Consider the following 21696-nt stretch of genomic DNA (forward strand, 5'->3'; position numbering starts at 1 on the left):
ACTCAGGCCCTTGCGCTTGTCAGGGAAGTGCTTATTCCACTGAGCCATCTCCCCGGCCCATGTAATTTTTTAAAGTTCTTGGATAACATGGTTGTTTTCATTCTTCTCTTTACATTTCTAATTTTTTAACACTTTTTTTTTTCCCGGTACCTGGTATTGAACTCAAAACCCTGTGCTTGCCAGGCAAGTGCTTATTCTGCTGAGCTATCTCCCCAGCCCTAAAAATATGCAACCTTGTTTTTTTGTTTTGTTTTTGTGGTACCAGGGATTGAATTCAGGACCCTGCACTTGCCAGGCAGGCACTTATTCTACTGAGCCATCTCCCTGGCCCTTTTTTACACTTTTTATGTGTTTAGTACAGGCTCTACAGGGGCTCACTACACAGATCGGACTTGTAGCGATCCTCCTGTTTTCATGATTTCTATTTTGGAAGCTCCACTGGTGTTTCTCTTCTCTGGTGCGATTGCCATCAAAGACACTCTTCATGTTTGTCACTGTTCTTGCTTCCCGCCTTTCCTTTCCGCTCTTTCTGAGTGCTTCTGTACTTCCGCTTGCGTTCCTCATCCGCTCTGGCACGTAGTCCAGCTCTTCCATTCGAGCCCTCCCCTGTTACTCGTGAATCACGGTTGCTTCCCACCCTCAGTCCGACGCATCCGATATGTCTGCCAGCTCTGAGTGCAGCTCTGGTGCTTGCTCTGTATTCTAAGGCCATTTTTTGTCTGTTTGTGTGCCTTGTAGCTTTTTGCTGGCTATGGAAGTTGGACGTGATGTACCAGGTAACAGAGATTGACAAGTAGGCCATTTGTCAAGGGGTGGAGAGAAAGCAGCCTGTGCTCCGGTGGCCACTCTGAGTGGCTCCAGTCCTACGGTGAGGGTCAGTGGGTTAGTGCGCTATGCGGCCAGGCTGTGGCTTCAAGTAGGTGACTCAGCCTGTGGGCTGAGGCTGGCTGTTTTCCTTCCTCTCGGTGTACTCCTCCCGATGGCTGAGCGTTTCCTGAGGCAGTCTTTGTTACGAAGAAAAGAATGCTGTGTTGTGCAGCAGTACCTCACTTCACAAATGGCTTTCCACGATTGTGCTCACAAACTTAATTGGACAAGAACCAAATCAAATTTCCCCATAAGGGAAACACTGAACTTAACTGTTGCATTTTATTTGGCTCGTGACCAATTCAGTTTGCAACCAGAATCATAGAAAGAATTAAGTATGTCAACTGAGATACCCTGTATTTAAAAATACCAGTTTCTGTAGAATTCATTTGATAAACATGGGAGTACTACTGTACTAAAGAAGGATAAACTTGACTCTTGTAGGACAGTGAACGCACCCTGACACCATAATGTTAAGTAAGAGAAATCAAACACTCGACCTTCACTGTCACTTGGTTTCCCTTCTAGGAGAAACCCAAATATAAATAAAGAGCAAAATAAAAGACAGAGAGTAGGAAACAGAGAGCTAGATGTGTGGCCTGCATCTGCCCGGCTCGCGTTCCAGGCGCAGCTGCCTGTGACCCGGTTCTTTGCCGGCCCAGGAGCACAGCTACTTCCGCTAAGGCCCCGGCGTCTGCGAGGCAGAAGTCCGGCCGCCAGGCTTCGGGGGGCCTGGCTCTGTGGCCGCGCTTCTCACCCTCAGGTCTTCCAACCATGCAGAGCTTGAACTTGGGGTGTGGTGGGAGGGGGCTGGCACCTGCTGTCCCCACACACAACCAGGTGGGGGTGGCATTGACCCCACTGCAAGGTGGCCTCAGGGTGGAAATCTGGGATTCCCCAAATCCTCCGGATCTGACTCATCCCCATCTAAACCACCATCCTCCCGCTCCGCTTAGGTGCTCTGGGCCCTGGCCTCTGTGCTCCGTGTTCCATGTCTCAGGAGGGACAGAGGATGCAGGAACCAGTAGGGTGGATGGGACCAGTGTGTAGTGGACCCCACTGTCCCCTCTCCCCTCCCCTGGGGTGGGACCCTGCTGCTCAGGCAGACCCTGCTCTGTGTGCTTCTGTCCCCAGCCCTTGGTGCATCTGGCCTGGTGTGGAGCAGCTGAGGACATTGGCAGGGTCCTCCTCTTGGTATAAACCCACTGTGCGTCCTGCTGCCACAGTAGCCACGACCAGACACTTAGCCCAGCCCATTGTGGCAGTGGGGCTTTTGGGCGTCAGGGCTTGCAGGCCTCCAGGAGCCTGGGAGGGGAAAGGCACAGGGCTGGGAGCCAGAGTACACAGGGTGAGTGGCACAGCGCTCTGCCGCCTGCGTTCATGGGCTCTTGGTAGGCCTCTTGCTACTGTGCACCCTGCTGCGCTTTGTCAGTGGCCCTGGCCCCACATCTGCTCTGTTCCTCCTGTCCTACTGTGAGTATGGACAGAAACCCCTAGTGTCACTGCATCACTGTGAGGCAGGGCTGTCCTGGAGGAGAGGCAGAGCCTGAAGTTTTGTTCCTGCTTGGCAGGAAGGCACAGAGCTGTGGTCCTGGGATGCCCACGGATCCCGGCTGTGGCTGCGAGGGTGGCAGGCCCCACATGGGCGCCAGGGCTGAGAGGTCCTGCGGTGTCTAGGTGCACACTCATGTCGTGCTGGTCCCCATCCTGTGCTGCTGACCAGCTTGGGAGGAACTTGGTGGGCCCTGCGCAGCATTCAGGTCTCTGGGACTTGTTCTGGCTCAGAGGACTGGAAGGGTCCCCTCTGTCACTGTTCCAGAGCCCTGCCGGCATGCAGGAAGAGCTCTGCTGGCTCACGGTGCATCAGGAACGTAAGGATGGCAGTGTCACTGGAGGTTCTCTTTGGTTCATCCAGTGATACTGGTCACAGGGTGGGGACGCAAGTACTCAGAAAGGGGCATGGGTGGCAGGTCTGGGGTTTTGTGGCAGGAAGCACAGGACTCTGGCACTGGGCAGTGGTTTCCCCAGGTCTTCCCTGGAGAGAAGGTGGAGGGAAGGAGGGCCTCTGCCTTTGATCTCTCCCCTAGCCCCAGGGCAGCAGCTATGACTCTGGGTTGGGTTGTGACCTTGGGTGTGTACAGGGACAGAGGGACAGACAGACAGACAGTGCTGCCTTGATGGGTTGTGGATTCTGTGGGTCACACTGGGCTTTGGGAGGGAGTTGGTGTTCAGCTCAGAGAAGGTCCAGTCTTCTGGACATGCATCTGACAAAGGATTCTGCATCCAGAGAGGCAGGGGTGACTGTACAGGCAGCCAAGCTAAAGGCCCTGAGAAGTCCTACAGCGGGAAGGGAGGGCAGGAATGACATGTCACCCCCAGGTTCCTGGTTCTTTGCCCAGAAAACCCCTCCGAAACCTAACGTCTGTTGCATCCAGGGGAGTGGGCATTGGCAGACTGTAACTTGGGGAGTATTTTTTTACTGCAGGCAACAGCAGATCCCACAAGTGGAATCGGGGGGCTGGTATTGTGATGGCTGAGACATGCTCCCCCACCTGTGTGCGGAGCACTGCCCCCCAGTGTTTCAGTACACGACCCTATTGGTGAGAAGTGTAGTCGCAGTTAGGCAGGTTAGGGTGAGGCCCTGCTGGTGTCATCAAAAAAGGAAACCAGACAGAGAATGCAGAGGACCCTGTGTGACAGTGACACCGTGTCTTTTTTTTTTTTTTTTTTTTCCCAGTACTGGGCTGGGATGGAGCCCAAGGCCTTCACATTGAGGTGCTTTTTTTGTTGTTGTTGTTATTGTTTTATTCTTCTCGAGGCAGGGTCTCACTATGCAGTTCAGGCTGGCTTTGAGCTCACTCTGTAGCCCTGGCTGACCTGGAACTTGCAGGGATCCTCCTGCCTTGGCCTCCTGAGTGCTGGGATTACATACATGTGCCACCACACCTGGCGAGGTTCTTTGTTTTAATTTAAGACAGGTCTTTCTAAGTTGGCCAGGCTAGGCTAGAACTTGAGCTCTTCTTGCCTCTCCTGGAGGATGGGGACAGTGCAGTGGCCTCCATGGGGATCGCTCCTGCCCACCCCTCCCACACAGCACAGCCTCCCCTGAAATGCACTTGTCACCTCTGCGACCCCAGGAAGGCTGGGACATTAAACCTGCAGGCAGGGGTCACAGCCTGGGGAATCCTGAGGGGAAACAGCTGAGAAAGAGCCACAGGGATCCTGAATGTGTGAGAGGACATGGCCCACCTGGTCACCTGTATGGTGACAATGGGGCACTTGCAGCGACCCCTCTGGGTAAGAATGTGACAACGACTTTACCATGGCCCTTACCACCCCACCCCCACTTGTCCCATGCAGACGCCTTGGACACAGGAGTAACAGGGTCACAGTCCATCTGTGATGGGCATGGGTTGGGCCTCTGTGTCTTATAGGCAGAAAAACACAGGGAAACCGCACCACGGTGCAGCCCTTTGTGTCACCCAGAAGTTGGTTCCTAGCAGATCGCTTGGGTCAGTGTTAAGATCTGTAGGTTGTGCCGGCCCCGCCCCTGGGGCACACTGAGACAGTGAATGAGACTGGGCGTGGTGGCACGCGCCTGTAATCACAGCACTTGGGAGGCTGAAAACAGGAGGATCACTACGAGTCTGATCTACGCAGTGAGACCCTGCAGACCCTGTAGACCCTGTCCTAAAATGCAAAAAAAAAAAAAAAAAGGTCTCTACATCTTCTAGGCCTTCTAAAGTTATGCACCTGTCACCCAAGCTATTCTGGAAACTGAGGCAGAAGGATTGCATGAGCCTAGGAGTGACATGACAGCCTGGGTGACACCAGAGCAAGGCCTCATCTCTACATAAACCAAGAACTACACCAGATGTGGTGCACACCTGTAACCCCAGCGCCGTGGGAGGCTGAGGCAGAGTTGCGAGTTCGATCACAGCCTGGGCAACTTAGTGACTTAGCGGGACCCCGTCTCAAAATAAAAATAAAAAGAGGGGCCAGGGAGATAGCTCAGCAGCTTAAGCACCTGCCTGGCAAACACGAAGCCCGAAGTTCGAGCCTTGGTACCAAAAAAAAAAAAAAGGGTGGGGAAGTACCCACAGTGTGGCAGCCTTGCCTCTAATTCCCAGTACTGCAATAATGATGATGATGATAATAAATAATAATCATTAAAATAGAAAAAGTCCTCATTTTCTTTATTCCCTTAAGCTTATTGTAATGAGAGATAGGAAAGCTTTTTTAAAGAGCCGACATAGCTGGGCACAGTGGCACACACCTGTAATCGCAGCATTCAGGAGGCTGAGGCAGGAGGATTGTTGAGGGTTCGAGACCAGCCTGGGCTACAAAGTGAGTTCAATTCCAGCTTGAGCTACATAGTGAGACCCTGTCTAGAAAACAAACAAACAAACAAACAAACAAACCCAACACCAAACATGTAGACAAATAGCAACTTCATTACATTTTTAAAAAATGTACCTTTGTCTCCACCTGGGCTGGCCACCCAGAGCAGCTGTGCAGAGACACACAGCAGGGAATAAATCCGTGCTGCTCAGTGGGGGGGTGGCTGCGCTCGCCAAGGGGACAGCCCGGTTCTCGTGGGTCCTTGCACAGAGCCCCGTGTGGTAGGTGTGAGAGTCTTTGCTTTTCCTCAAGGATCCTGGGGACCCTGGAGCCCTGGACTAGCTGGTGGCCTTTCTGGGGATGGGTAGGGTCCCCGGCATGTCCCTGGGCCATCACAACACGTCTCCACGTCACTCAGCAAGCAAGGCATCTCAGAGAGACCAGAGTTGTCAGGCTGGGGTGTGCACATGGTAAGAACCACCCTGGCCGGAGCTGGAAATGTCCCTGCCAGGCCACAGAGGGGACGGAAAGGCCCCAAGAGCCCAGGGAGGAAGCACCCAGGGGAGCCATGACCCTGAGACCATGAGGGGACGTGGTGTCTCCACATCAAGGCAGTGAGTGCCCGAGCCAAGCCCTCCCACGGGGGCTTCCTGTGGGTAACCTCACCAGGTGTGACCTTGGAGTGAGGGGGGGCAGTCATTGTCCCTTGCTGCTGAGGAGGTCCTCAGCCACTGGCACAGCAGAGGAGGATGCAGGAGCAGGCTCCCCAGGATCCCCATCTTCACCCAGGTGGTGGAGCAGAGGAGAGGCTGCCCTGCCTCCTGCTGTGGCCCCAGTAAGGTCCAGAGCCCCCTTTTCCACACCTGCAGCCCACTGAGGTGGTGCCACGTAAGGCCTGTGGTTCATCGTGGAAAGTTTGGGTGCCAGGCTCCAGGGACCACTGGGCAGAGGGAGCCACAGATGGCCACAGGCAGAGGCTCCAGGGTGGCTACTTTGGGGTCACCTAGTGCTGGGGCTCCTGGAACCTCTGATGGGAGGAGCCGCTGCCGTGGGGCGAGGAGAGGAAGGTTCACAGGGTCCTGCGACACTGTCTCCCCACAACCTTTCTGGTTGTCTGTGGGACCTGCTCCTCCCCTCCCTGTCCCTCCCCTCCTGGCACCTTTGGATCCTGCACAAAATTAACTGCTCCCTGTGCTCTCAGGCCATCTCCCTGGTGTTGCAGAACCAGCTGCAAATGAATGGGGCTCAGAGAGCTTCACCTTAATTAGCTCTGTTTGATCCTAAAGCCCTGTCACAGGTCAGTGCCTGGGGTCCTCAAGATCTAAACAAAGCACTCACTTTCGCCCAGCTTCAGTGGCGCCATCAACTTGGACCCTTGGGTGGTGTCCTTGGGTTCCTCCTGTCCTCTGGTCACTTTCCCCGTCCAGGTCACTTCTGACTCCTGCACGCCAGGGTGCCACCAGGACCCAGGGTGGGTATGTATGGGGGGGCAGAAACCAGTGAATGTAGAACTGTATTAAAGCAGAGAAATGGATGTGAAGGACGGTGCTCCTTTAGGAACCACCCGCATTTGCATGGGGTTTTGAGGGATGCATAGGGGTTGGCCTGTGGCAGCAGGAACTGGCCGTGTTGTTCCCCCTGACTGAATTCTGGTGGGCAGGAGCTATGAATGCTGTGGGGCACAGTGTTGGTGCTGGTCCCCCTGTTCTTCGAGACCTCGGAGATGTCAGGGCCTGCTGCTAAATGAGCTCATGCCTCTTCCATGGCGAGGTGCACAGGTGCCGCCCTGCTGTGGGTTGGGGTCCTCACTGGGCACCAGAAGCCTGGGAGGTCATGTGGACTGCTGTGTGACCTCCTGAGGGTCAGTGCTCATGGGGGTCTGGGTCCAGGCTTCTCAGGACCAGCACAATGGCAGCTGAGGGAAGGGGTAGGGGAGCGGAGGGGGGATGAGGCTAGGAGAACCATGTCTCCCTGTGTGCCCTGGAGGGGACAGACAAGCATTGAAATCAGATCAAGATGAAGCCTCTGCTCTCCCTGTCCTGTCTCCCAAGACAAGGTCACTTCTCAAAACCAGCCAACGTCAAGATCCTGTGCTTGCCAGGCAGGCACTATGCCGCTGAGCTATGTCCCCCGAAGTTGTCCCTTCTGTTGTTCTAACGGGGCATTTTAAATCTGTGCCCGATGGGCTTCTTGAGCAGATCAAATAAGTGTGGGCCCCTGGAGCCCCTGGAAGAAGCCTTTCTAATTCACCACCAACTTCAAGAACTGAAGACAGATGTGGTGGCACCTAACTGTAATTCCACCCCTCTGGGAAGCTGAAGTAGGAGGACCCTGAATTGGTAGCAAGGATCCCAGCCTGGGGAACTTAGCAACTTGGAGAGACCTTGTCTCAAAAGAAAATATACAAAGGGTTGGGGATATAGCTCAGTGCCAAGGCCCTGGGTCCAATTCTTAGTACCAGGGGGGTGGGGCAGTGACAGGCAGGGGGCAGCTGAGTGCATGGTCACTAGTCAGACTGACCCTGCCATTAAGGGACAACCAGCTGGATGTAATTATTTTCCCAAGAAATCGAATAATATGTCTCTTGTTATCTCAAAGAATTGTAGTCAAGAAGAGAAAAGCATTTTGTGCCTCAGATGCCCTTCCCCTGCCTGAATAGTCGGGGTTTCCCAGCTGGGCTGAGTGGGGAGGCTGGGCCCTTTGGGGGTCCAGGACAGAGGTCAGAGGGCTCACTCGGGTGGCCAGCTGCCTAGACCTCATCGAGGGCCACTTTGCAGCCTCTGTCATTTTAACCCACATTCCTGAGCTCGTGCCCAGCCTGAGGGTGAATAGATGCCCCTTCAGGCACCACCCCGGACCTCCCTGCCTCTGCGTAGTGTGAGGCCGGGGGGACCACAGGGGACCCTTTCTTGTTTCTTTACAGCTAATTATGTGTGCTTCTTCCTCCCACTGACACCATCCATGAGTCCTGGTGTCCAGCTGCACCAACCCCCATCCACTGGCCCCCTGGACCCAGTCCAGCGCCCCCAGGACTCCCTGGGCCTGTGAAGCTGGCATGAGTAGCCTGGGTGGACCCTGGGTCCAGCTGGCCCAGGATGCGGTGCCCAAGATTGAGGGGGGCTTCTGGGGGATAGGTCTCTGAGTGTCTGCAGGAAGTTAATCTGCTCTCTCCCCTGTCTCCGTCCCCCTCCCCGATCTCCTGCCTAGGGGGGCTTTCTCTGTGGTCCGCCGCTGTGTCAAGCTCTGCACTGGCCATGAATATGCTGCCAAGATCATCAACACCAAGAAGCTGTCAGCCAGAGGTAGGCGTGCCCGTCCCTGAGCCGGTGGGGCAGGGTGTGGCAGGGACCCTGGGCACAGGCTGTGGAGAGGGGGTCCGAGGGACACGTTCACTCCCGGCTGGTGTCTGAGGGACCCCACCAGGCCTCTCATCCCAGCCTTTGGTCCCTTGGTCCTGGAGCTAGAGGGACAGTGTGTCACAGGCCTGTGGCCAGGGGAAGCTGCCACTTCAGCCCCAGGGGCTGTTGCCTGCAGTCCTGGCCCTGTGGCTTGAGCCTGGGGCCTCCCACTGAGCTGCACCCCAAGCCCTTCAGAAAACCCGTGTTCCTCCCAGGAGCTGGGACAACAGATGCGTGCTGCCTCGCTAGGCTGGGATGTAACTCTTATTTTTGACATGCTAGAGACTGAACCTTAAACATCCCTGACTCTCTTCTTTTTTTTTTTTTTTTTCATTTTGAGACAGGGTGTTGCTCAGCCACAGAGTTGCCCAGACTGGGCTCCAAACTGCAGTCCTCCTGCCTCAGCTTCCCAGGGTGCTGGGCTAGCGGGCCTCTACCCCACGCTCAGTTAACAGGGTCTTCTAAGCAGGGTGGCGCCTGTGACCTCAGAGAGGGAGGACTAGACCTGCAGCTGGGGAAGGCGGGCCAGCGCGGGCTGTGCTGGGTGCCGTGTTGGTGGAGCAGACAGGCCCCTTCTTTAGGGAAAACAGAACCAATGTCGGTCTCCAGCCTGTTCTCTGGTGCCAGGGCCCAGCTTGGAGCCCAGCCTGGGCAGCTCAATGGCTTAGCAAGACCCCATCTCAAAATAAAAAAAGAAAGAAAGAAAGTCTAAGGATAGGATGTAGGCCTAGGTTTCCCTGTCCCCAAGGCGGGGTAGGACCAAGTTCAGTGTGGCAAGGGCAGGGCACGGAGCTCAGTGAGATGGCAGTGTCGTGACTGTCACCTCCCTACCTTCCCAGGACTGGGCCAACAGCTCCACCGAGCACCTGAGCCCAGGAGCAAGCAAACTGGGGTGAGGGGCTGTGGCCCCACATCTACACCATGAGGTGCTCTGGGGTGGGGTCCCCTTGGTGGGCCCAGAGCTGCCTGCTGTCTGCGGAGTCTGCGGGCAGCTGGGCCCACCCTGTGGGACACAAGGAGCTGTGTGTGGCTGTCCAGATGGTAGGGGCAGTGAGTACTGTCTCCTCCTGGAGCCTGCTGGTCCCCTGCTCCAGACTGTCTCAGTGCTGAGTGCTCCCAGGGCCGCTCGGGGTCCATGCTGGGCTCCTGCCAGGGGCGACAGAGCAGGGCATGTGGCATAAGGCCCCTCAGATCCAGGGCAAAGGGCCCAGCTGTGCTGCGGATGAGGTTGCTCTCGTGTGTGTAGGTGCCTGTGTGTGCAAAAGTGTGTATGTGCATATGGAGGAGCCTACAGGGGTGTGCATATGTGGTGTTAACACAAGTGTGTATGTGTGGCGGTGACTTGCACAAAGGCGTGTCTGCATGCGGAGGTGTTTTACATGGGTGTGTGCCTGTGCAAGACTGGGTGTGAGTGGAGATGGCTGTGCACAAGTGTGTATGGAGGTGTTTGTATGCACAAGTGTCTGCATGTGTACATGTGTGGTGTTATATGTGTGTCCATGGATGTGTGGAGGTGTCTGTGTATGCACAAGCGTGTGTGTGCTTGTGCAAGTGTGTGGATATGTGGATGTGCCAGTGTGCACGTGTGTCTGCCAGTGCCCATGCACACACCTGGTGGGGGGGTATCTGTGTGCACGTGGACACTCCCAAGTGCTCGCTGGGTTGGAACCAGGTGTGTGCATGGGCTCGGAGCTTGGCAGTGCTGGGGACACAGGTGAGGGGACACATCCTGGGGTTGGCAGGATTTCAGTGGAGCTGCACTGCCGGGGCATCTGCCTCAGTCCCTGCTCCTGTGTACCCAGGCTGCCTGTGGAGGTTGGTGGTGACAGAGCTGGGTAGCCCGGGGTCCCCAGGGCACACAGGGCAGTCCTTCCTGGCCTCCTTTGGCAGATAGAATCCTGCTTCACTGTCCTCCACGGCGTGGTGCTCTATCCTGTGTCCTCTCCTGCCAGGCCACCTCTTCTTAGGGATCCAGATTTCTCTGACCTGCAGACCTGTGGGCTTCCCCCAGGGCAGGTGGCGTCTCACCTCCGGGCACACTTGTGCCCATCTGGTGGCTGCTGAGAGACCCTGGTGGAATGACCAGCCCCCCATGTGGCACAGTAAGCACAAGATGCTGTCACTCAGAGTGCACAGGCTGCCCCAGGTCCTTCCCCACATCAACCCTGCCCTTCCTGGACAGATGGTGCCAGTGTCCCACGTCTGAGGGCCTCAGTGTTCCTTCGGCTGGTTTTCCCAGGTCTGCCTGTGTGCCCTCACCCAGCTGGCCCAAGCTTCTTGCTTCCTCTCCTCATAATAATGGGGTCGGGTCTTTTTTGTCAAGGTCTTGCCCACAGGGACAGGGACCCAGAGGGGACCCTCTTGCTGTCTCCCCACTCCTTACAGAGCTCAGTACATTGTGGGTCACCCAGGCTTGCGGGTGTGCTGTATCCTCACACTGGTTGCCTCAGTGCCACCCAGGGCCCAGGGGAATTGCGTGGGTCTTTCACGGGTCAGCTTCAGGAAGAAGGTGGTGGCAACAGATACGGAAGGACCACGGCCTCTGTCACACCCGCTACGCCAACAGGCAGTGGCAGTTGGATTTTTAAAATTTAATACCTAATTAAATAGAGGATTGTGAGACATTCAAAGTGTGTGAATGTACTGAATAATTAGTGATTATTAAACTACCATTAACAAAAGCAGTTGGAGGAACATTAATTGAATGGGGGTGAGGAGACCATTAGGCGCAGGAGTCCTGTTAGCACCCCTCCCCCCCACCCCACCCCCATGCATGGTGGGTTGCTATGGGGCTGCTTTTGGGCCTGTGTGGACGGAGGTATGTGGGTGTCAGACCCGGCAATAGTGCACAGATGACCCTGTCAGTGGCTGCACACGGGGGCCCCTGAGGATGGGGCAAGCTGAGCCTGGGGTGAGGGCTTTAGGTGTCACTGAGCTGGGCAGGCTGGGGTCATGTGCCCCTCACCCCATGATGGGCTCAGGTGGGTGATCTCGTGGATGAGGAGACACAGGCTCCCCACGGTGACCTCTAGTTGCAGGCCCTGCCTGCCCAGCAGCGATGAGACGAAGCACTGTGCTCGAAGCACCAGGGCCGAGCAGAGCCTGTACCTCAAGAGGAAGAGGCAAGCTTCGTGTGCCTTCTGTTGGCCTTGCCACCTGCAGCCCAGATCGACCCCTACCCAGGGGGATAGAGTATGGTGGCAGAATCCACAGAACTGGGTTAACAGGGACAGCGCCGCAGTGCCAGGCTGCTGAGCATGCGCCAGGAGCTGTGCCCGCCCTCCCAGGGACCCTCCTGACCCTCCGGGCTCTGTGCCTCCTTCCTCCATGCCAGCCCCCGCAGCAGTAGGCTAAGGGAACCAGGCAGGAAGGGCAGGTGGGACCCCCTGGGGCCTATCCTTCAGAAGGCTGGAACTGTGGCACTGGGACCAGGCCTGGGGCTCATGGGGTGGCCTGGGGCGCCCTGCTGCAGCTAGTGGGGGAGTAAGAAGGGAGATAGGGCCAGGTGAGTATCCTGGGACCATCTCAGGGTGAAGCGCTGGTGTCAAGGGCACCAGGCGGGGGCTGCCAGATGTAGCAGCCCAGTTAAATGCAAAAAACCACTTATTGCTTGGGCTATGCTTATACTTAGACGTTACTTTTAAACTTTGTCACCTGAAATTATTATTATTATTATTATTATTATTATTATTATTTTTGCACTACTAGGGATTGAACTTGGGACCTTGTGTTTGCCAGGCAGGTGCTTATGCTGCTGAGCTATCTCCCCAGCCCACCTGAAATTCTGATTTGGTTGGATGCCCATGTTTTAGGTGGCCAGGGGTGACAAGGTGGAAGAGAGGATGGGTTTTTATTTTTTTATTTTATTTTTTCCCCATAGTTTTATTGAGAAACAAATAGCAATGAGACAGTTTCAAACCAAATTGGTAGGGCAGTTTCAATAATTAACACATTGCATACATTCTTTCTAGTGGTTAATTGCTGTACAAGATGCGGACTTGATATCTTATTTACAAACACCATTAGAACAAATCTCTCTATTCATTAAGAGAATGTAACTATATATCTATGCTAACCACTTTGAATACACAGATACAAAAGGGACATTCATCTGTATCCCCTTTTTTTGTTTAGTTCCGTTATTTAAATATTATACGTGTGTAAACTCAGCAAAATATTCTAAAAGAGTCCAGCAGTCCATAATAGTATTGGGTCTTCCGCTTGACTGGCAATGTCAGAACTTGTTGACCTGAGTCCCCTACAGCTCAACATAACAGCATGGCTTTACTTCTTATACTTCGTTTTTATGCTTTTCTGCTGGATGGTTAAGACCAAGGTAAAGCAGGACCTGTGCAACGAGAATTGTAGCTTTTGGGTCTGATAAGGTCAATGAAATCCCCTCAGGATTTAGAGGATGGGTTTTTATAATAGGCTCATAACTCAACTGGAGACATTCAAGGTTTCTGGAAAGATGCATCAGGGGGAGCATAGGAGTGGGATGACAGCCATGGGACCCCTGAGCTGTGTGACCTCGCTTGTGATATTGTGAGGAGGGGACGCCTGAGTTACTGCTCATTGGCTGTGGCTGCTGCTGTGAACAGGACATGGGTAGCCTGGGTGCAGGTGGCCTCGTGTGTTCCCGGCCCCTGGGGTGCAGTGTGTACCCCCCTGGGCTGCAGCAAGAGGCCCTGAGCTGGCAGGAGGAGGAGGAGGAGGGACTGCCCTGGTATTGAGGACCATTCATGGACTCAGGGATTTCCTGAGGGCCAGCTTGCTGGCTGCTCCTGGTCACCACCTTGGGGCTCAGGCAGGGAGGCTGTGCTACATCACCTGGTGGCCTCAAAGGCAAGATTGCCCCAGCGCTGCCTGGCTTCCAAGGGCTGATGCTCCCCAACAGGGAGGAGCCTAATGACTGCCCCTGGCCACCTCAAGAAGTGGGCAGCTGGGATGAAGGCAGATGCGGGCTGGGCCACGGTGGTAGGAGCTCAAGCTGCCTGTGGGACGTGTGGCTTTAGAGCTGTGGCGATGGCTCGGGCTGGGCCTTTCTGGAAGGCTTAGAGAGGGCCACCAGGGGGTCAGAGACTAGAAAGGCTCTGGAAAGGCGAGGGAATTGTGAAGACCTTCCGTAAAGTGCCAGGTAGCAGGACAGGCTGCTGCCACCGGCCTCAATGGCGCTGTCAACCGTCAGATGAGGGGGCTTTTAGCTTGACTCAGAAATTAGGAAATGAGAGTGCCTAATGGTCTATCTCTGGAGCTTTTTCCAGTGTTATAGCTCTTTTTTAAGGTAACTTCTGTCTGAATTACTTGCAGTAGGTTCCTTAGGACTTTCTGGGACCACTGAACTGATGCTTTGTTTGAACAAGACCTGTGATGCCGGATAGGACAGGAAGTACTCCACAGAGAGCCCCATCAGGTCAACCCAGCGAGGGTGAAGGGAATGCTGCTTATATAGCAGCTGCAGCTCTGTGATTGGGCCTTAGTAAAGCCTCCTGATTGGTCTACATTCAGGCCTGTGATTGGTCCAAATTGGAGCCTACTGATTGGTCCAAGTTGAAGCCTGTCCATTGGTCCAAATATGAACCTGCTATTGGTTCAAATTGATCTAAACTCAGGCCTTCTGATCTGAGCCTACTGATTGGACCAATTTCAGTTCTACTGCTGGGTTTAAATTCAAGCCCACCTGGGGTCCCCGAGCAGATGTGGTGTCCAGGATGGCCGAAGTTGTGGTGACAGGAACAGGAGCTGTGGAAGTGACAGGGTCAAAACTTGGGAATCGTGAGGAGGGCTGGCTGTGTCCATCACAACTTACTGCCATTAGAGGAGGATTGGGGTATCAGCAATGGGCCTGGCCCCTTCTCTACCCTACCGCTTTAGGGTCATTTCCCTGCTGCTGCTATTCAGAGAGGGGAAGAGACCTCCTTTCAGGGTGGCCCAGCAGTCACCAGGAAGTAACCCAAGAGGACATGTCACTGTCACTCCACAGGGGACTGAGGGGAAGGTGTCATGGTGTCAGCCAGACCACACCACTCCCTTGTCACATGAGAAGGGGGAGCTTGACGCTTCAGTCTCTTCAGGGTCTCCCATTTTGGTTCTGTCCCTTTATCAGTGTAGAAAGACTTGCAAAGGCAGGCTTCAGGCTGAGGCGGACCACTTGGTGACATCCAGGCACTGCCCCAGAAGAAAGGGAGGCAAGGGTATTGGTTAGGCATGTGGTGATGGTATGGAGTTGAGGGCAGGAGTGTGGCCCTCCCGAGGCTCCTGTATCCTTCTAAGTCTGGGTCTGTCTTCAGGATTAGGGCTAGGACCTGTGGACCCTGCACCCTGTGGGCCACTGCCTGGGAATGTGCTCAGTCTGTGCCACGTGGAGTCATGGCGCAGAGTCCCCTCCTGTCCTCAGAGGAGGCTGAGCTGTGTCTGTGGAGAGGTGGCTGTAGGTCCCTGTGTGTGGGAGGCCCTGCCCTGTGTGTAGATTGGTGGGAGAGGAGAGAGCTGCGGTAATCCCCTCCATGCACGGACAACCATTGTGACCATTGTCCCCACCTGATATTGACAGAACTGAAGCCTAAGTGGCCTCATGTGGCGGGGACTTCTCCCCGACCCCAGAGGGTGAAGGAGCAAGATTGCAGCCAACTTGGCAGATGAGCCTGACCTCCCGTCACAGCTACTGGCTAGAGGTGGCACTGCATGAGGGTCCCTGTAGGCAGCTCCCAGAGTGCTGGGCTGCAGGGCTGGGGGCCTCGGAACAGAGCAGAGAGAATGTGGTTGGTCTGTCTGGGTAATCCAGTGGGTTACAGGAAGCCACAGCATTGCTCAGGGTCCCTGGTCCCTGGATGAAGAGACTATCTTGTCCATGAGGACACGAGTGGATACAGCTGAGCCACTGGTGGCTCTGTACTGGCCTTAACTTCAGCCCGTGGCCTCGGCCACACCAAATGCCACACTGGGCTGAGTGAGCAGGAGCTCCGGGCTGCATCTCTGTCTGGGGACAGTTTTCATCCTGAAGAGGGCGCTGGGAGAGGATGTCAGCTGCCAGGACTGTGGCCCTGTGGAGCGAAGGCAGTAGGGACCCCCACCTGCCACCCCAGAATAACCACATGTGCCCAGCCTGAGTGCTGACTCCTGTGCTCCATGGTGGGTGATGTCCCTGTGCCGGGGGCGGGGTGCATCCCACAGAGTTGTCGGGGTCCCTTGAGAGCTTTGCACCCTCTCTTTGTCCCAGTGGGGTGGCACGCAGCTGCAGGACAGGCATGCAGGCGCCCTCTGCCTCAGGGCAGAGCTGCTGGCTCCCACTGTCAGGCTAATTGCTGGTTGCCTCTGTGCTTCTTGAAACACAACATGCCCTGGAAGCCACCACAAGGGCCGCCCTGCCCTCCTTGGCTGTCCATCTGCAGTGTTGCAGCCTCTGGAGGTGGCTGTTTGTTCTCGGGGCCCCATGCTAGAGCAGTGGGAGGGGAGTGTCTGTCCCCACCGCCCACTTCCTGGTCACCTCCACCACTGCCCCCTGACTCCCTGGCACTCTCAGAAAAGCCCCATGGGAGGAACACAGGGAGGTGCCCCCTGGCTCCCCAGATGTCCACTCCCAACAGAGCCCGGCTGCACCTCCACTGGCAGCTGTGCCCCCTGTCTGGAGTTGGGCAATGTAACAGGGGCCTATCCTGCCCAGGTGCCCTTCAGGTGCCTGAAACGTTGGGAACAAGTTTGACTTCACAAGGTGTAGAGAGTTAAGCTCCGGTCGGTGCCTGGAAGGGACCTGGTGGTTGTGGTCAGGATGCCCTGAGCCAGCTGAGGTTCTACAAATCTCTCTGGCCACTGAATGTTGCAGTGGCTGAGGCAGGAGGGAAGGAAGGCAGGACTGCCGCTTCTGCTGTGTGACAGTGCAGTCACCTGGGCCGACAGTCTTGCCCTGTGCTGAGGGACAAGCCTGACCCCACTACAGGCTTCAGGGTTGGCGGGACAGAGGCCCCACTCTCAGGGGAGTGGGGTGGGAGCAAGGGCATGGAACATGGCATCTACTGTGCCCCTTTAATAGGGAAACAGCCCCTCAGTGGAATTTGGATGTAGCTGAAGACCCCTGGTAGGAACAGGGCCTGTGCGGCCTCTCAGGGGTGACGGGCCGCCATGGCCCAGGCACTGCTCACTTGTCCTGTTCAGTGCAGCACCGCCCCACAACACTGCTGTTCCTGTCATCCCGAGGAGGCCTACAGTGGAGCATCACCTGTCCCAGGCCATGTGGCCGGCAGGCTCCGGGCCCCGCCTAGGCTGGGGTTCACACAGTGCCAAGACCCAGGACCGGGCACGCGAACGGCAGGCGGTGGCCCCTCCTGTGCATGGGCCTCTGTCTCCCCTTCCTGCCCTGCCCTGCCCCGCCCGGTGTCCTCCTGTGACAGCCTGCAGCTGGCAGGGCTGGGTGCCACCCACACTCCTCCTGTCCCCTGCTCACTGGCTCCTCTCCCTGCCACCCCCTCCCCTCCCCGCTGTGAGTCACCCTGCCAGGGAGGATGGCTTCAGTGACTTCAGGGTTCGGGTGGGGGGGAGCCTCTCAGTTCCACACAGATACCCTCTTGGCTCTGCAGAAAGGTGGAGGAGGTGGAGAGTGACCAGCAGAGATTTACCTGGGGGGTCCCCTCATCTTGTCCCCTGGGGTTGTGGCTGTGGCCTCTGGGTGCTGTCCACACAGGACGTGGGGGACCCTGAGGCCACATCACTGTAGCCTTCAACATCACTGTGGGAAGTTGGAGGGCTGTCCCCAGGTCCCCAACCTGCCACACCTGGCCTCTCAGAGTACACTTGGAATTAAACAGGTTGTCACCTGTCGCATGTGCAGAGCAGATGGCACCATTATGTAGCGAGTGCTCCAGGGCAGTCACTGCCGTGTGCCTGTGTCTTGGCCTTGGGCAGCCCTGCTTGTCACCTTTAGGGTGGCAGCACTGTGACAGCCTGAGGATGCCACTGCGCCCCTTCCTGACTCCTGGGTGCCTCTCACCAAGCCTCCGGGGCCCGTCAATCAGCAGTGGCTGACGCTGAGGGCTTTGTCATCAGGCTGTCACCTGCCCTCCTACATCTCCCCTTCCTCCGAAACACTGGCCCTGCTGCCCCCATGGCAGTATCTGCCGAAGTGGACCAGGGTTACAGTGTGTACAGAGGCCAGTGCCACCCACCAGCCTGCAGAGGAGCCCCTGTCATGCCTGCCACGGAGCCTGAGTGACCACAGAGTCTGGCCTCGGAGGCCCCATGTGCTGCACAAACCTGGTGCGTGGGAGCCACGGGCATCCCTGCCTGAGTCACTCAGTGTGGGTGGCCAGGTTGGCTGTGGCCACCACCCCTCCCTTGTCCCTCTGGGACCTGAGCCTCGGTACTGGGCTCTGCACATGCCACTGACCTCGGGGGCCCCCAGGTACCGAGCAGACACCCGCAGCCCTGAGCTGCGCACCGTGGTCGTGCACTCTGCAGTGTGGGTGGGATCACCTTGCAGAGCTTCCGGCCTTGGCTTTCCCCGAGGGTGGGATCTCGGGGCCTTGTGCTGTCATTAGAATCCAGGAAGGCGGACGGGTAATTGCAGGCTCTGATGGTTGAGTAAAATTGTTTTTGGTATTTTTTGTTTTGGGGTGTATTTTCTTTGATAAGTGCTTGGATTGAGATATAAATGAAGACTGCATTCCGTCTGTGGGCTGTATCCTGGTAGGAGGAGTAAATAGTGTGTTTTGCCTGAGTTATTATGTACCAGCTCCTCCCAGAGAGCAGGTGTGTGGCGTATGGTGTGTGTGTGTGTGTGTGTGTGTGTGTGTGTGTGTGTGTGTGTGTGTGTTCGCGCACATGCCTGTCAGCCTTGGGCTTCGCCCCGCCCCTCCCAAGAGCCGGCACCTCGGTGTGCAGGTCCTCACTGTGCCTGAGCTCCTGAAGAGCTCCCATCACCGTAGAATCACCGTCTCCATGCTTTGTGTCAGAGAGCATTGATACCAGGCCGCTCCGGGGCCACCAGGAGCCCCGGCCCGTCTCTGGGTGCGTCAGCCCCCACTGTGGCGAGACCTTGGTGCAGACCAGGGAGCAGGGTGCAGCAGCGCATCGGGGCGGGGTCTGTCCCCACCCCCTGGAGGCTCTGCCCATAGCTCCGGCTGGGTACCAGGCAATCTGTGGGGAAGCAGATGGGGGCAGGTGCGCGTGCAGCTGAGAGGATTCCTGGGGGCAGACAGCAGCACCTGCCGGATGTGTCCCACACAGACCTCTTGCCGCCTGCTGCACAAGCAGCCTGTGTCCCTAGATCATGTCACGTGTGTCTCGGGGCAGTGGAGCACAGATGATTCGGCCAGGCCAGGTGGACGATTTTCCCTATGTGCCCTAGGGACTGGAGGCTGCAGGCTGGGCTGAAAGCCTTCAGAGCACCCTTTTATACCTACACTGGGTCTTCCCTGGCTCAGAGGCTGTGGTGGTTCCCTTGGGGAAAGCAAAACCGATAGGGACTTGGTGGGTGTGCTCAGCTGCCTTCTGAGTAGGGCCAGCGGTGTGGTGTGCGGTGTGGGGTGCCCTGTCTCACTGGGAGGCAGCCGCTGTCCTGAGTGCTGAAGATCTGCCTGCTTTTCCTCACGATCCCACGAGTGGTCGTGCCCCAGGGATGCACCTGTTTCCACCTGGCTGTACACGAAAGCCCACACTGGGTGCTCCTGGGGGTCACCTCTGCGCTGGGCATCACCTTGGCAGCTAGGGTGTGCTCTGGTAGGTGTGGCCCCAGCACTGTCCCCTCTCCATTCATCTTTGGGCTCTGGTTACACTCTTGTTAGCATTTTAAATCCTCCTGGTACCTCTGTCTGAAATATAAAACTTTTGACTGATAAACTGGCCCCTTCTCTGGGGGCTCCGTGGAGGGACTGCCTAAGTGGCACCAGTCTCTGGCAGGCAATGCCCAGGCATCTCTGTATCTCCCCCTCCCAGAGCCAGTTGAGGCTGGTGCATTGGGGTGAGGTAGAGTAGGGAGCTCTGAGCTCTGGAGTCACAGCCTCACCCCAACCTGCCTGACATAGTTATGCAGACCCCGCTGTTGCCTTGAGAGAGCAAATTTGCCGTCAGTAGAAAGTCCCAAAGAGTACAGAAGCAGGGTGGACCACGCAGGGCACTTTGTCCTGAGTCATGCGGCAACTTTCAGCCCTGAGCTCCTGCACCCACTGCCTCCCCAGCATCCCTAGTGGGCATCTGTTGCTTGTCCCCTGGACAACAGTACTGGCTGGGGCCTGGCAGTGCCCGCACTGTGCCTCTCACTGCCACAGCGAAGCCAGCCAGGGGTGCCCCAGAGCAGGAAGTGGAGGGTCTGTCCCTCGGCTCTTCGGTTGCCACCACCCTTGCTCAGTTGGCAGTGGCTGCGCACCCTCGCAGGCCTGCTGCTGAGGCTCGAGGTGACGCCTTGTCCTTCTGTGTCCCCAGATCACCAGAAGCTGGAGAGAGAGGCCCGGATTTGCCGCCTGCTGAAGCACTCCAACATCGGTGAGCGGCCTCCAGGAGGGCGGGCGGGGGGGCGTTTTTGAGGATGTTCCTGGGGTGTTTGGAGCCCAGAACCCAGGGTTGGTGGCCTGTCTACTGGCTGGGGTGTGGAGAGGTCTCCAGGGAGTCCCAGGCTGGCCCAGCCAAGAAGAGAGGGCAAGTGAGCGACTGGAAGCCCCCTGCCTTCAGCTGGGTCAGATGGAGTCCGTGCACTGGGCCCAGCCCACCCGAGGTCCGGGGCCCCAAGAGTCCAGCAGCACCAGTGGCTGCAGTCTCCTTCCTGAAGGCCGGGCTGATCCTGCAGGTCACCTCAGAGCTCCCAGGCCCTGGGTCCTGGCCATCGGCACTTCCAGCTGAGTGTGTGCACGTGTGCCTGTGTCCCATGCCTGTCTCCTCCCAACACTGGTCCCTCAGGCACTCAGGCAGCCCAGAGCTCAGGCCTTGCCCATGCTGGGGAGCAGGGAGCCACCCTGAGGGGTGGCTGCCTCCCCTTTGGAGGGAGGGCTGGGGCGTGGGGATTCACCAGCCTGCCATGACTCCATGCCCTTTCGCCAGCATGGCACCTAGGAAGCTGGGTTTAAAAGGGACACCTGGGGCACAGCCAGAACACATTGCTGCCAGCCCAGGCCCCAAGGGAGAGAGGGCCATCAGCCTTGGGGGTGTGGAACACCAGGTGTTCCTGGGTGGGTGTCACGCGTAGGTCTTGGACAGGATGTCTCGGTGCCCTGGCTAGATCCCTGGCCTGGGTCTGGGTGGTTCCAGATGGGGGCCTGGCCTCAGTTCTGGGTCTGGGCCTGGGAGTAGCAGCCACTGGAGGTCCCCACAGGGGCTTCATTCCAGTCAGGCCTCGTCCCGGGAGAAACAGCATTCTGGAACCCAGAGGTGGTGGCCTGGGCTAGAGGCTCACAAGAAACCTTCGCTGTAGATTGGGGTTCTCTGAGGCTCACTTCTGGGCCACCAACCCCACCTCCAAACAGAAATCTGCCTGTGGTCTGCTAGTCACAGAGAGCAAAAGTCTCCTGGTCAGATTGGGATTTGGGTTGGGCCAGGCTGGGGCAGGAACAGCCACAGTCTCCACTGTGCCTGGCTTGCTGTGAGGCCTGTAGGAGGCTGAGGGAGTTGTCTGAGGCAGCCTGCATAGAGTGGACATTGGAGGACAGGGGCTCCCAGCTGAGGAAACCCCAGCTGCTGTGTGTTCAGGGACAAGGCACTATGGGGGACTGAGGCAATATCGCCTGTGTGGGCCCTTTTCAGGAACCCTAGGAGCTTCCAGGCAGCAGCAGAGTCCCGGCCTCCCCTTCAGCGCCCTGGCACCAGTGACCAACCCCATCTCTCAGAGACCCCAGATCCTTGCAAGAGTGCCCTGGGCTGGGGACAGAGGCTTGGACATATGCATAGAGCAGACAGAGACAGAGGCAGAGGGACAGAAAGAGACGGGGGAGGGTGTGTGTGTGTGTGTGTGTGTGTGGGTGAGAGAGAGAGAGAGAGAGAGAGAGAGAGAGAGAGAGAGAGAGAGGAAGTATGGCATCTTTTTAAAATTACAATAAAGTATACATAATATTAGTTGTTAAATACACACACAGCACTGGGTCCTCACTCCCAGTTCTCCATCTGTCTGTAA

At 56.7% G+C, this 21696-nt stretch overlaps 1 protein-coding gene across 6 annotated transcripts in view; it reads left to right on the top strand.

The window, feature by feature from the left end:
- Camk2b (calcium/calmodulin dependent protein kinase II beta) overlaps positions 1-21696 on the top strand; it is a 76254-nt gene that overhangs the window by 22155 nt on the left and 32403 nt on the right. For all 6 annotated transcript variants that reach the window (XM_023714417.1, XM_004630373.2, XM_023714418.1 and 3 more), the window contains exons 2-3: positions 8416-8510; positions 20019-20078. In XM_023714417.1, coding sequence (XP_023570185.1) covers positions 8416-8510; positions 20019-20078 — 155 coding nt within the window. The remainder of the gene's footprint in view (positions 1-8415; positions 8511-20018; positions 20079-21696) is intronic.

This window comes from Octodon degus, unplaced genomic scaffold (genome assembly GCF_000260255.1).
Source record: "Octodon degus isolate 3935 unplaced genomic scaffold, OctDeg1.0 scaffold00035, whole genome shotgun sequence".
Taxonomy (NCBI): Eukaryota; Metazoa; Chordata; class Mammalia; order Rodentia; family Octodontidae; genus Octodon; species Octodon degus.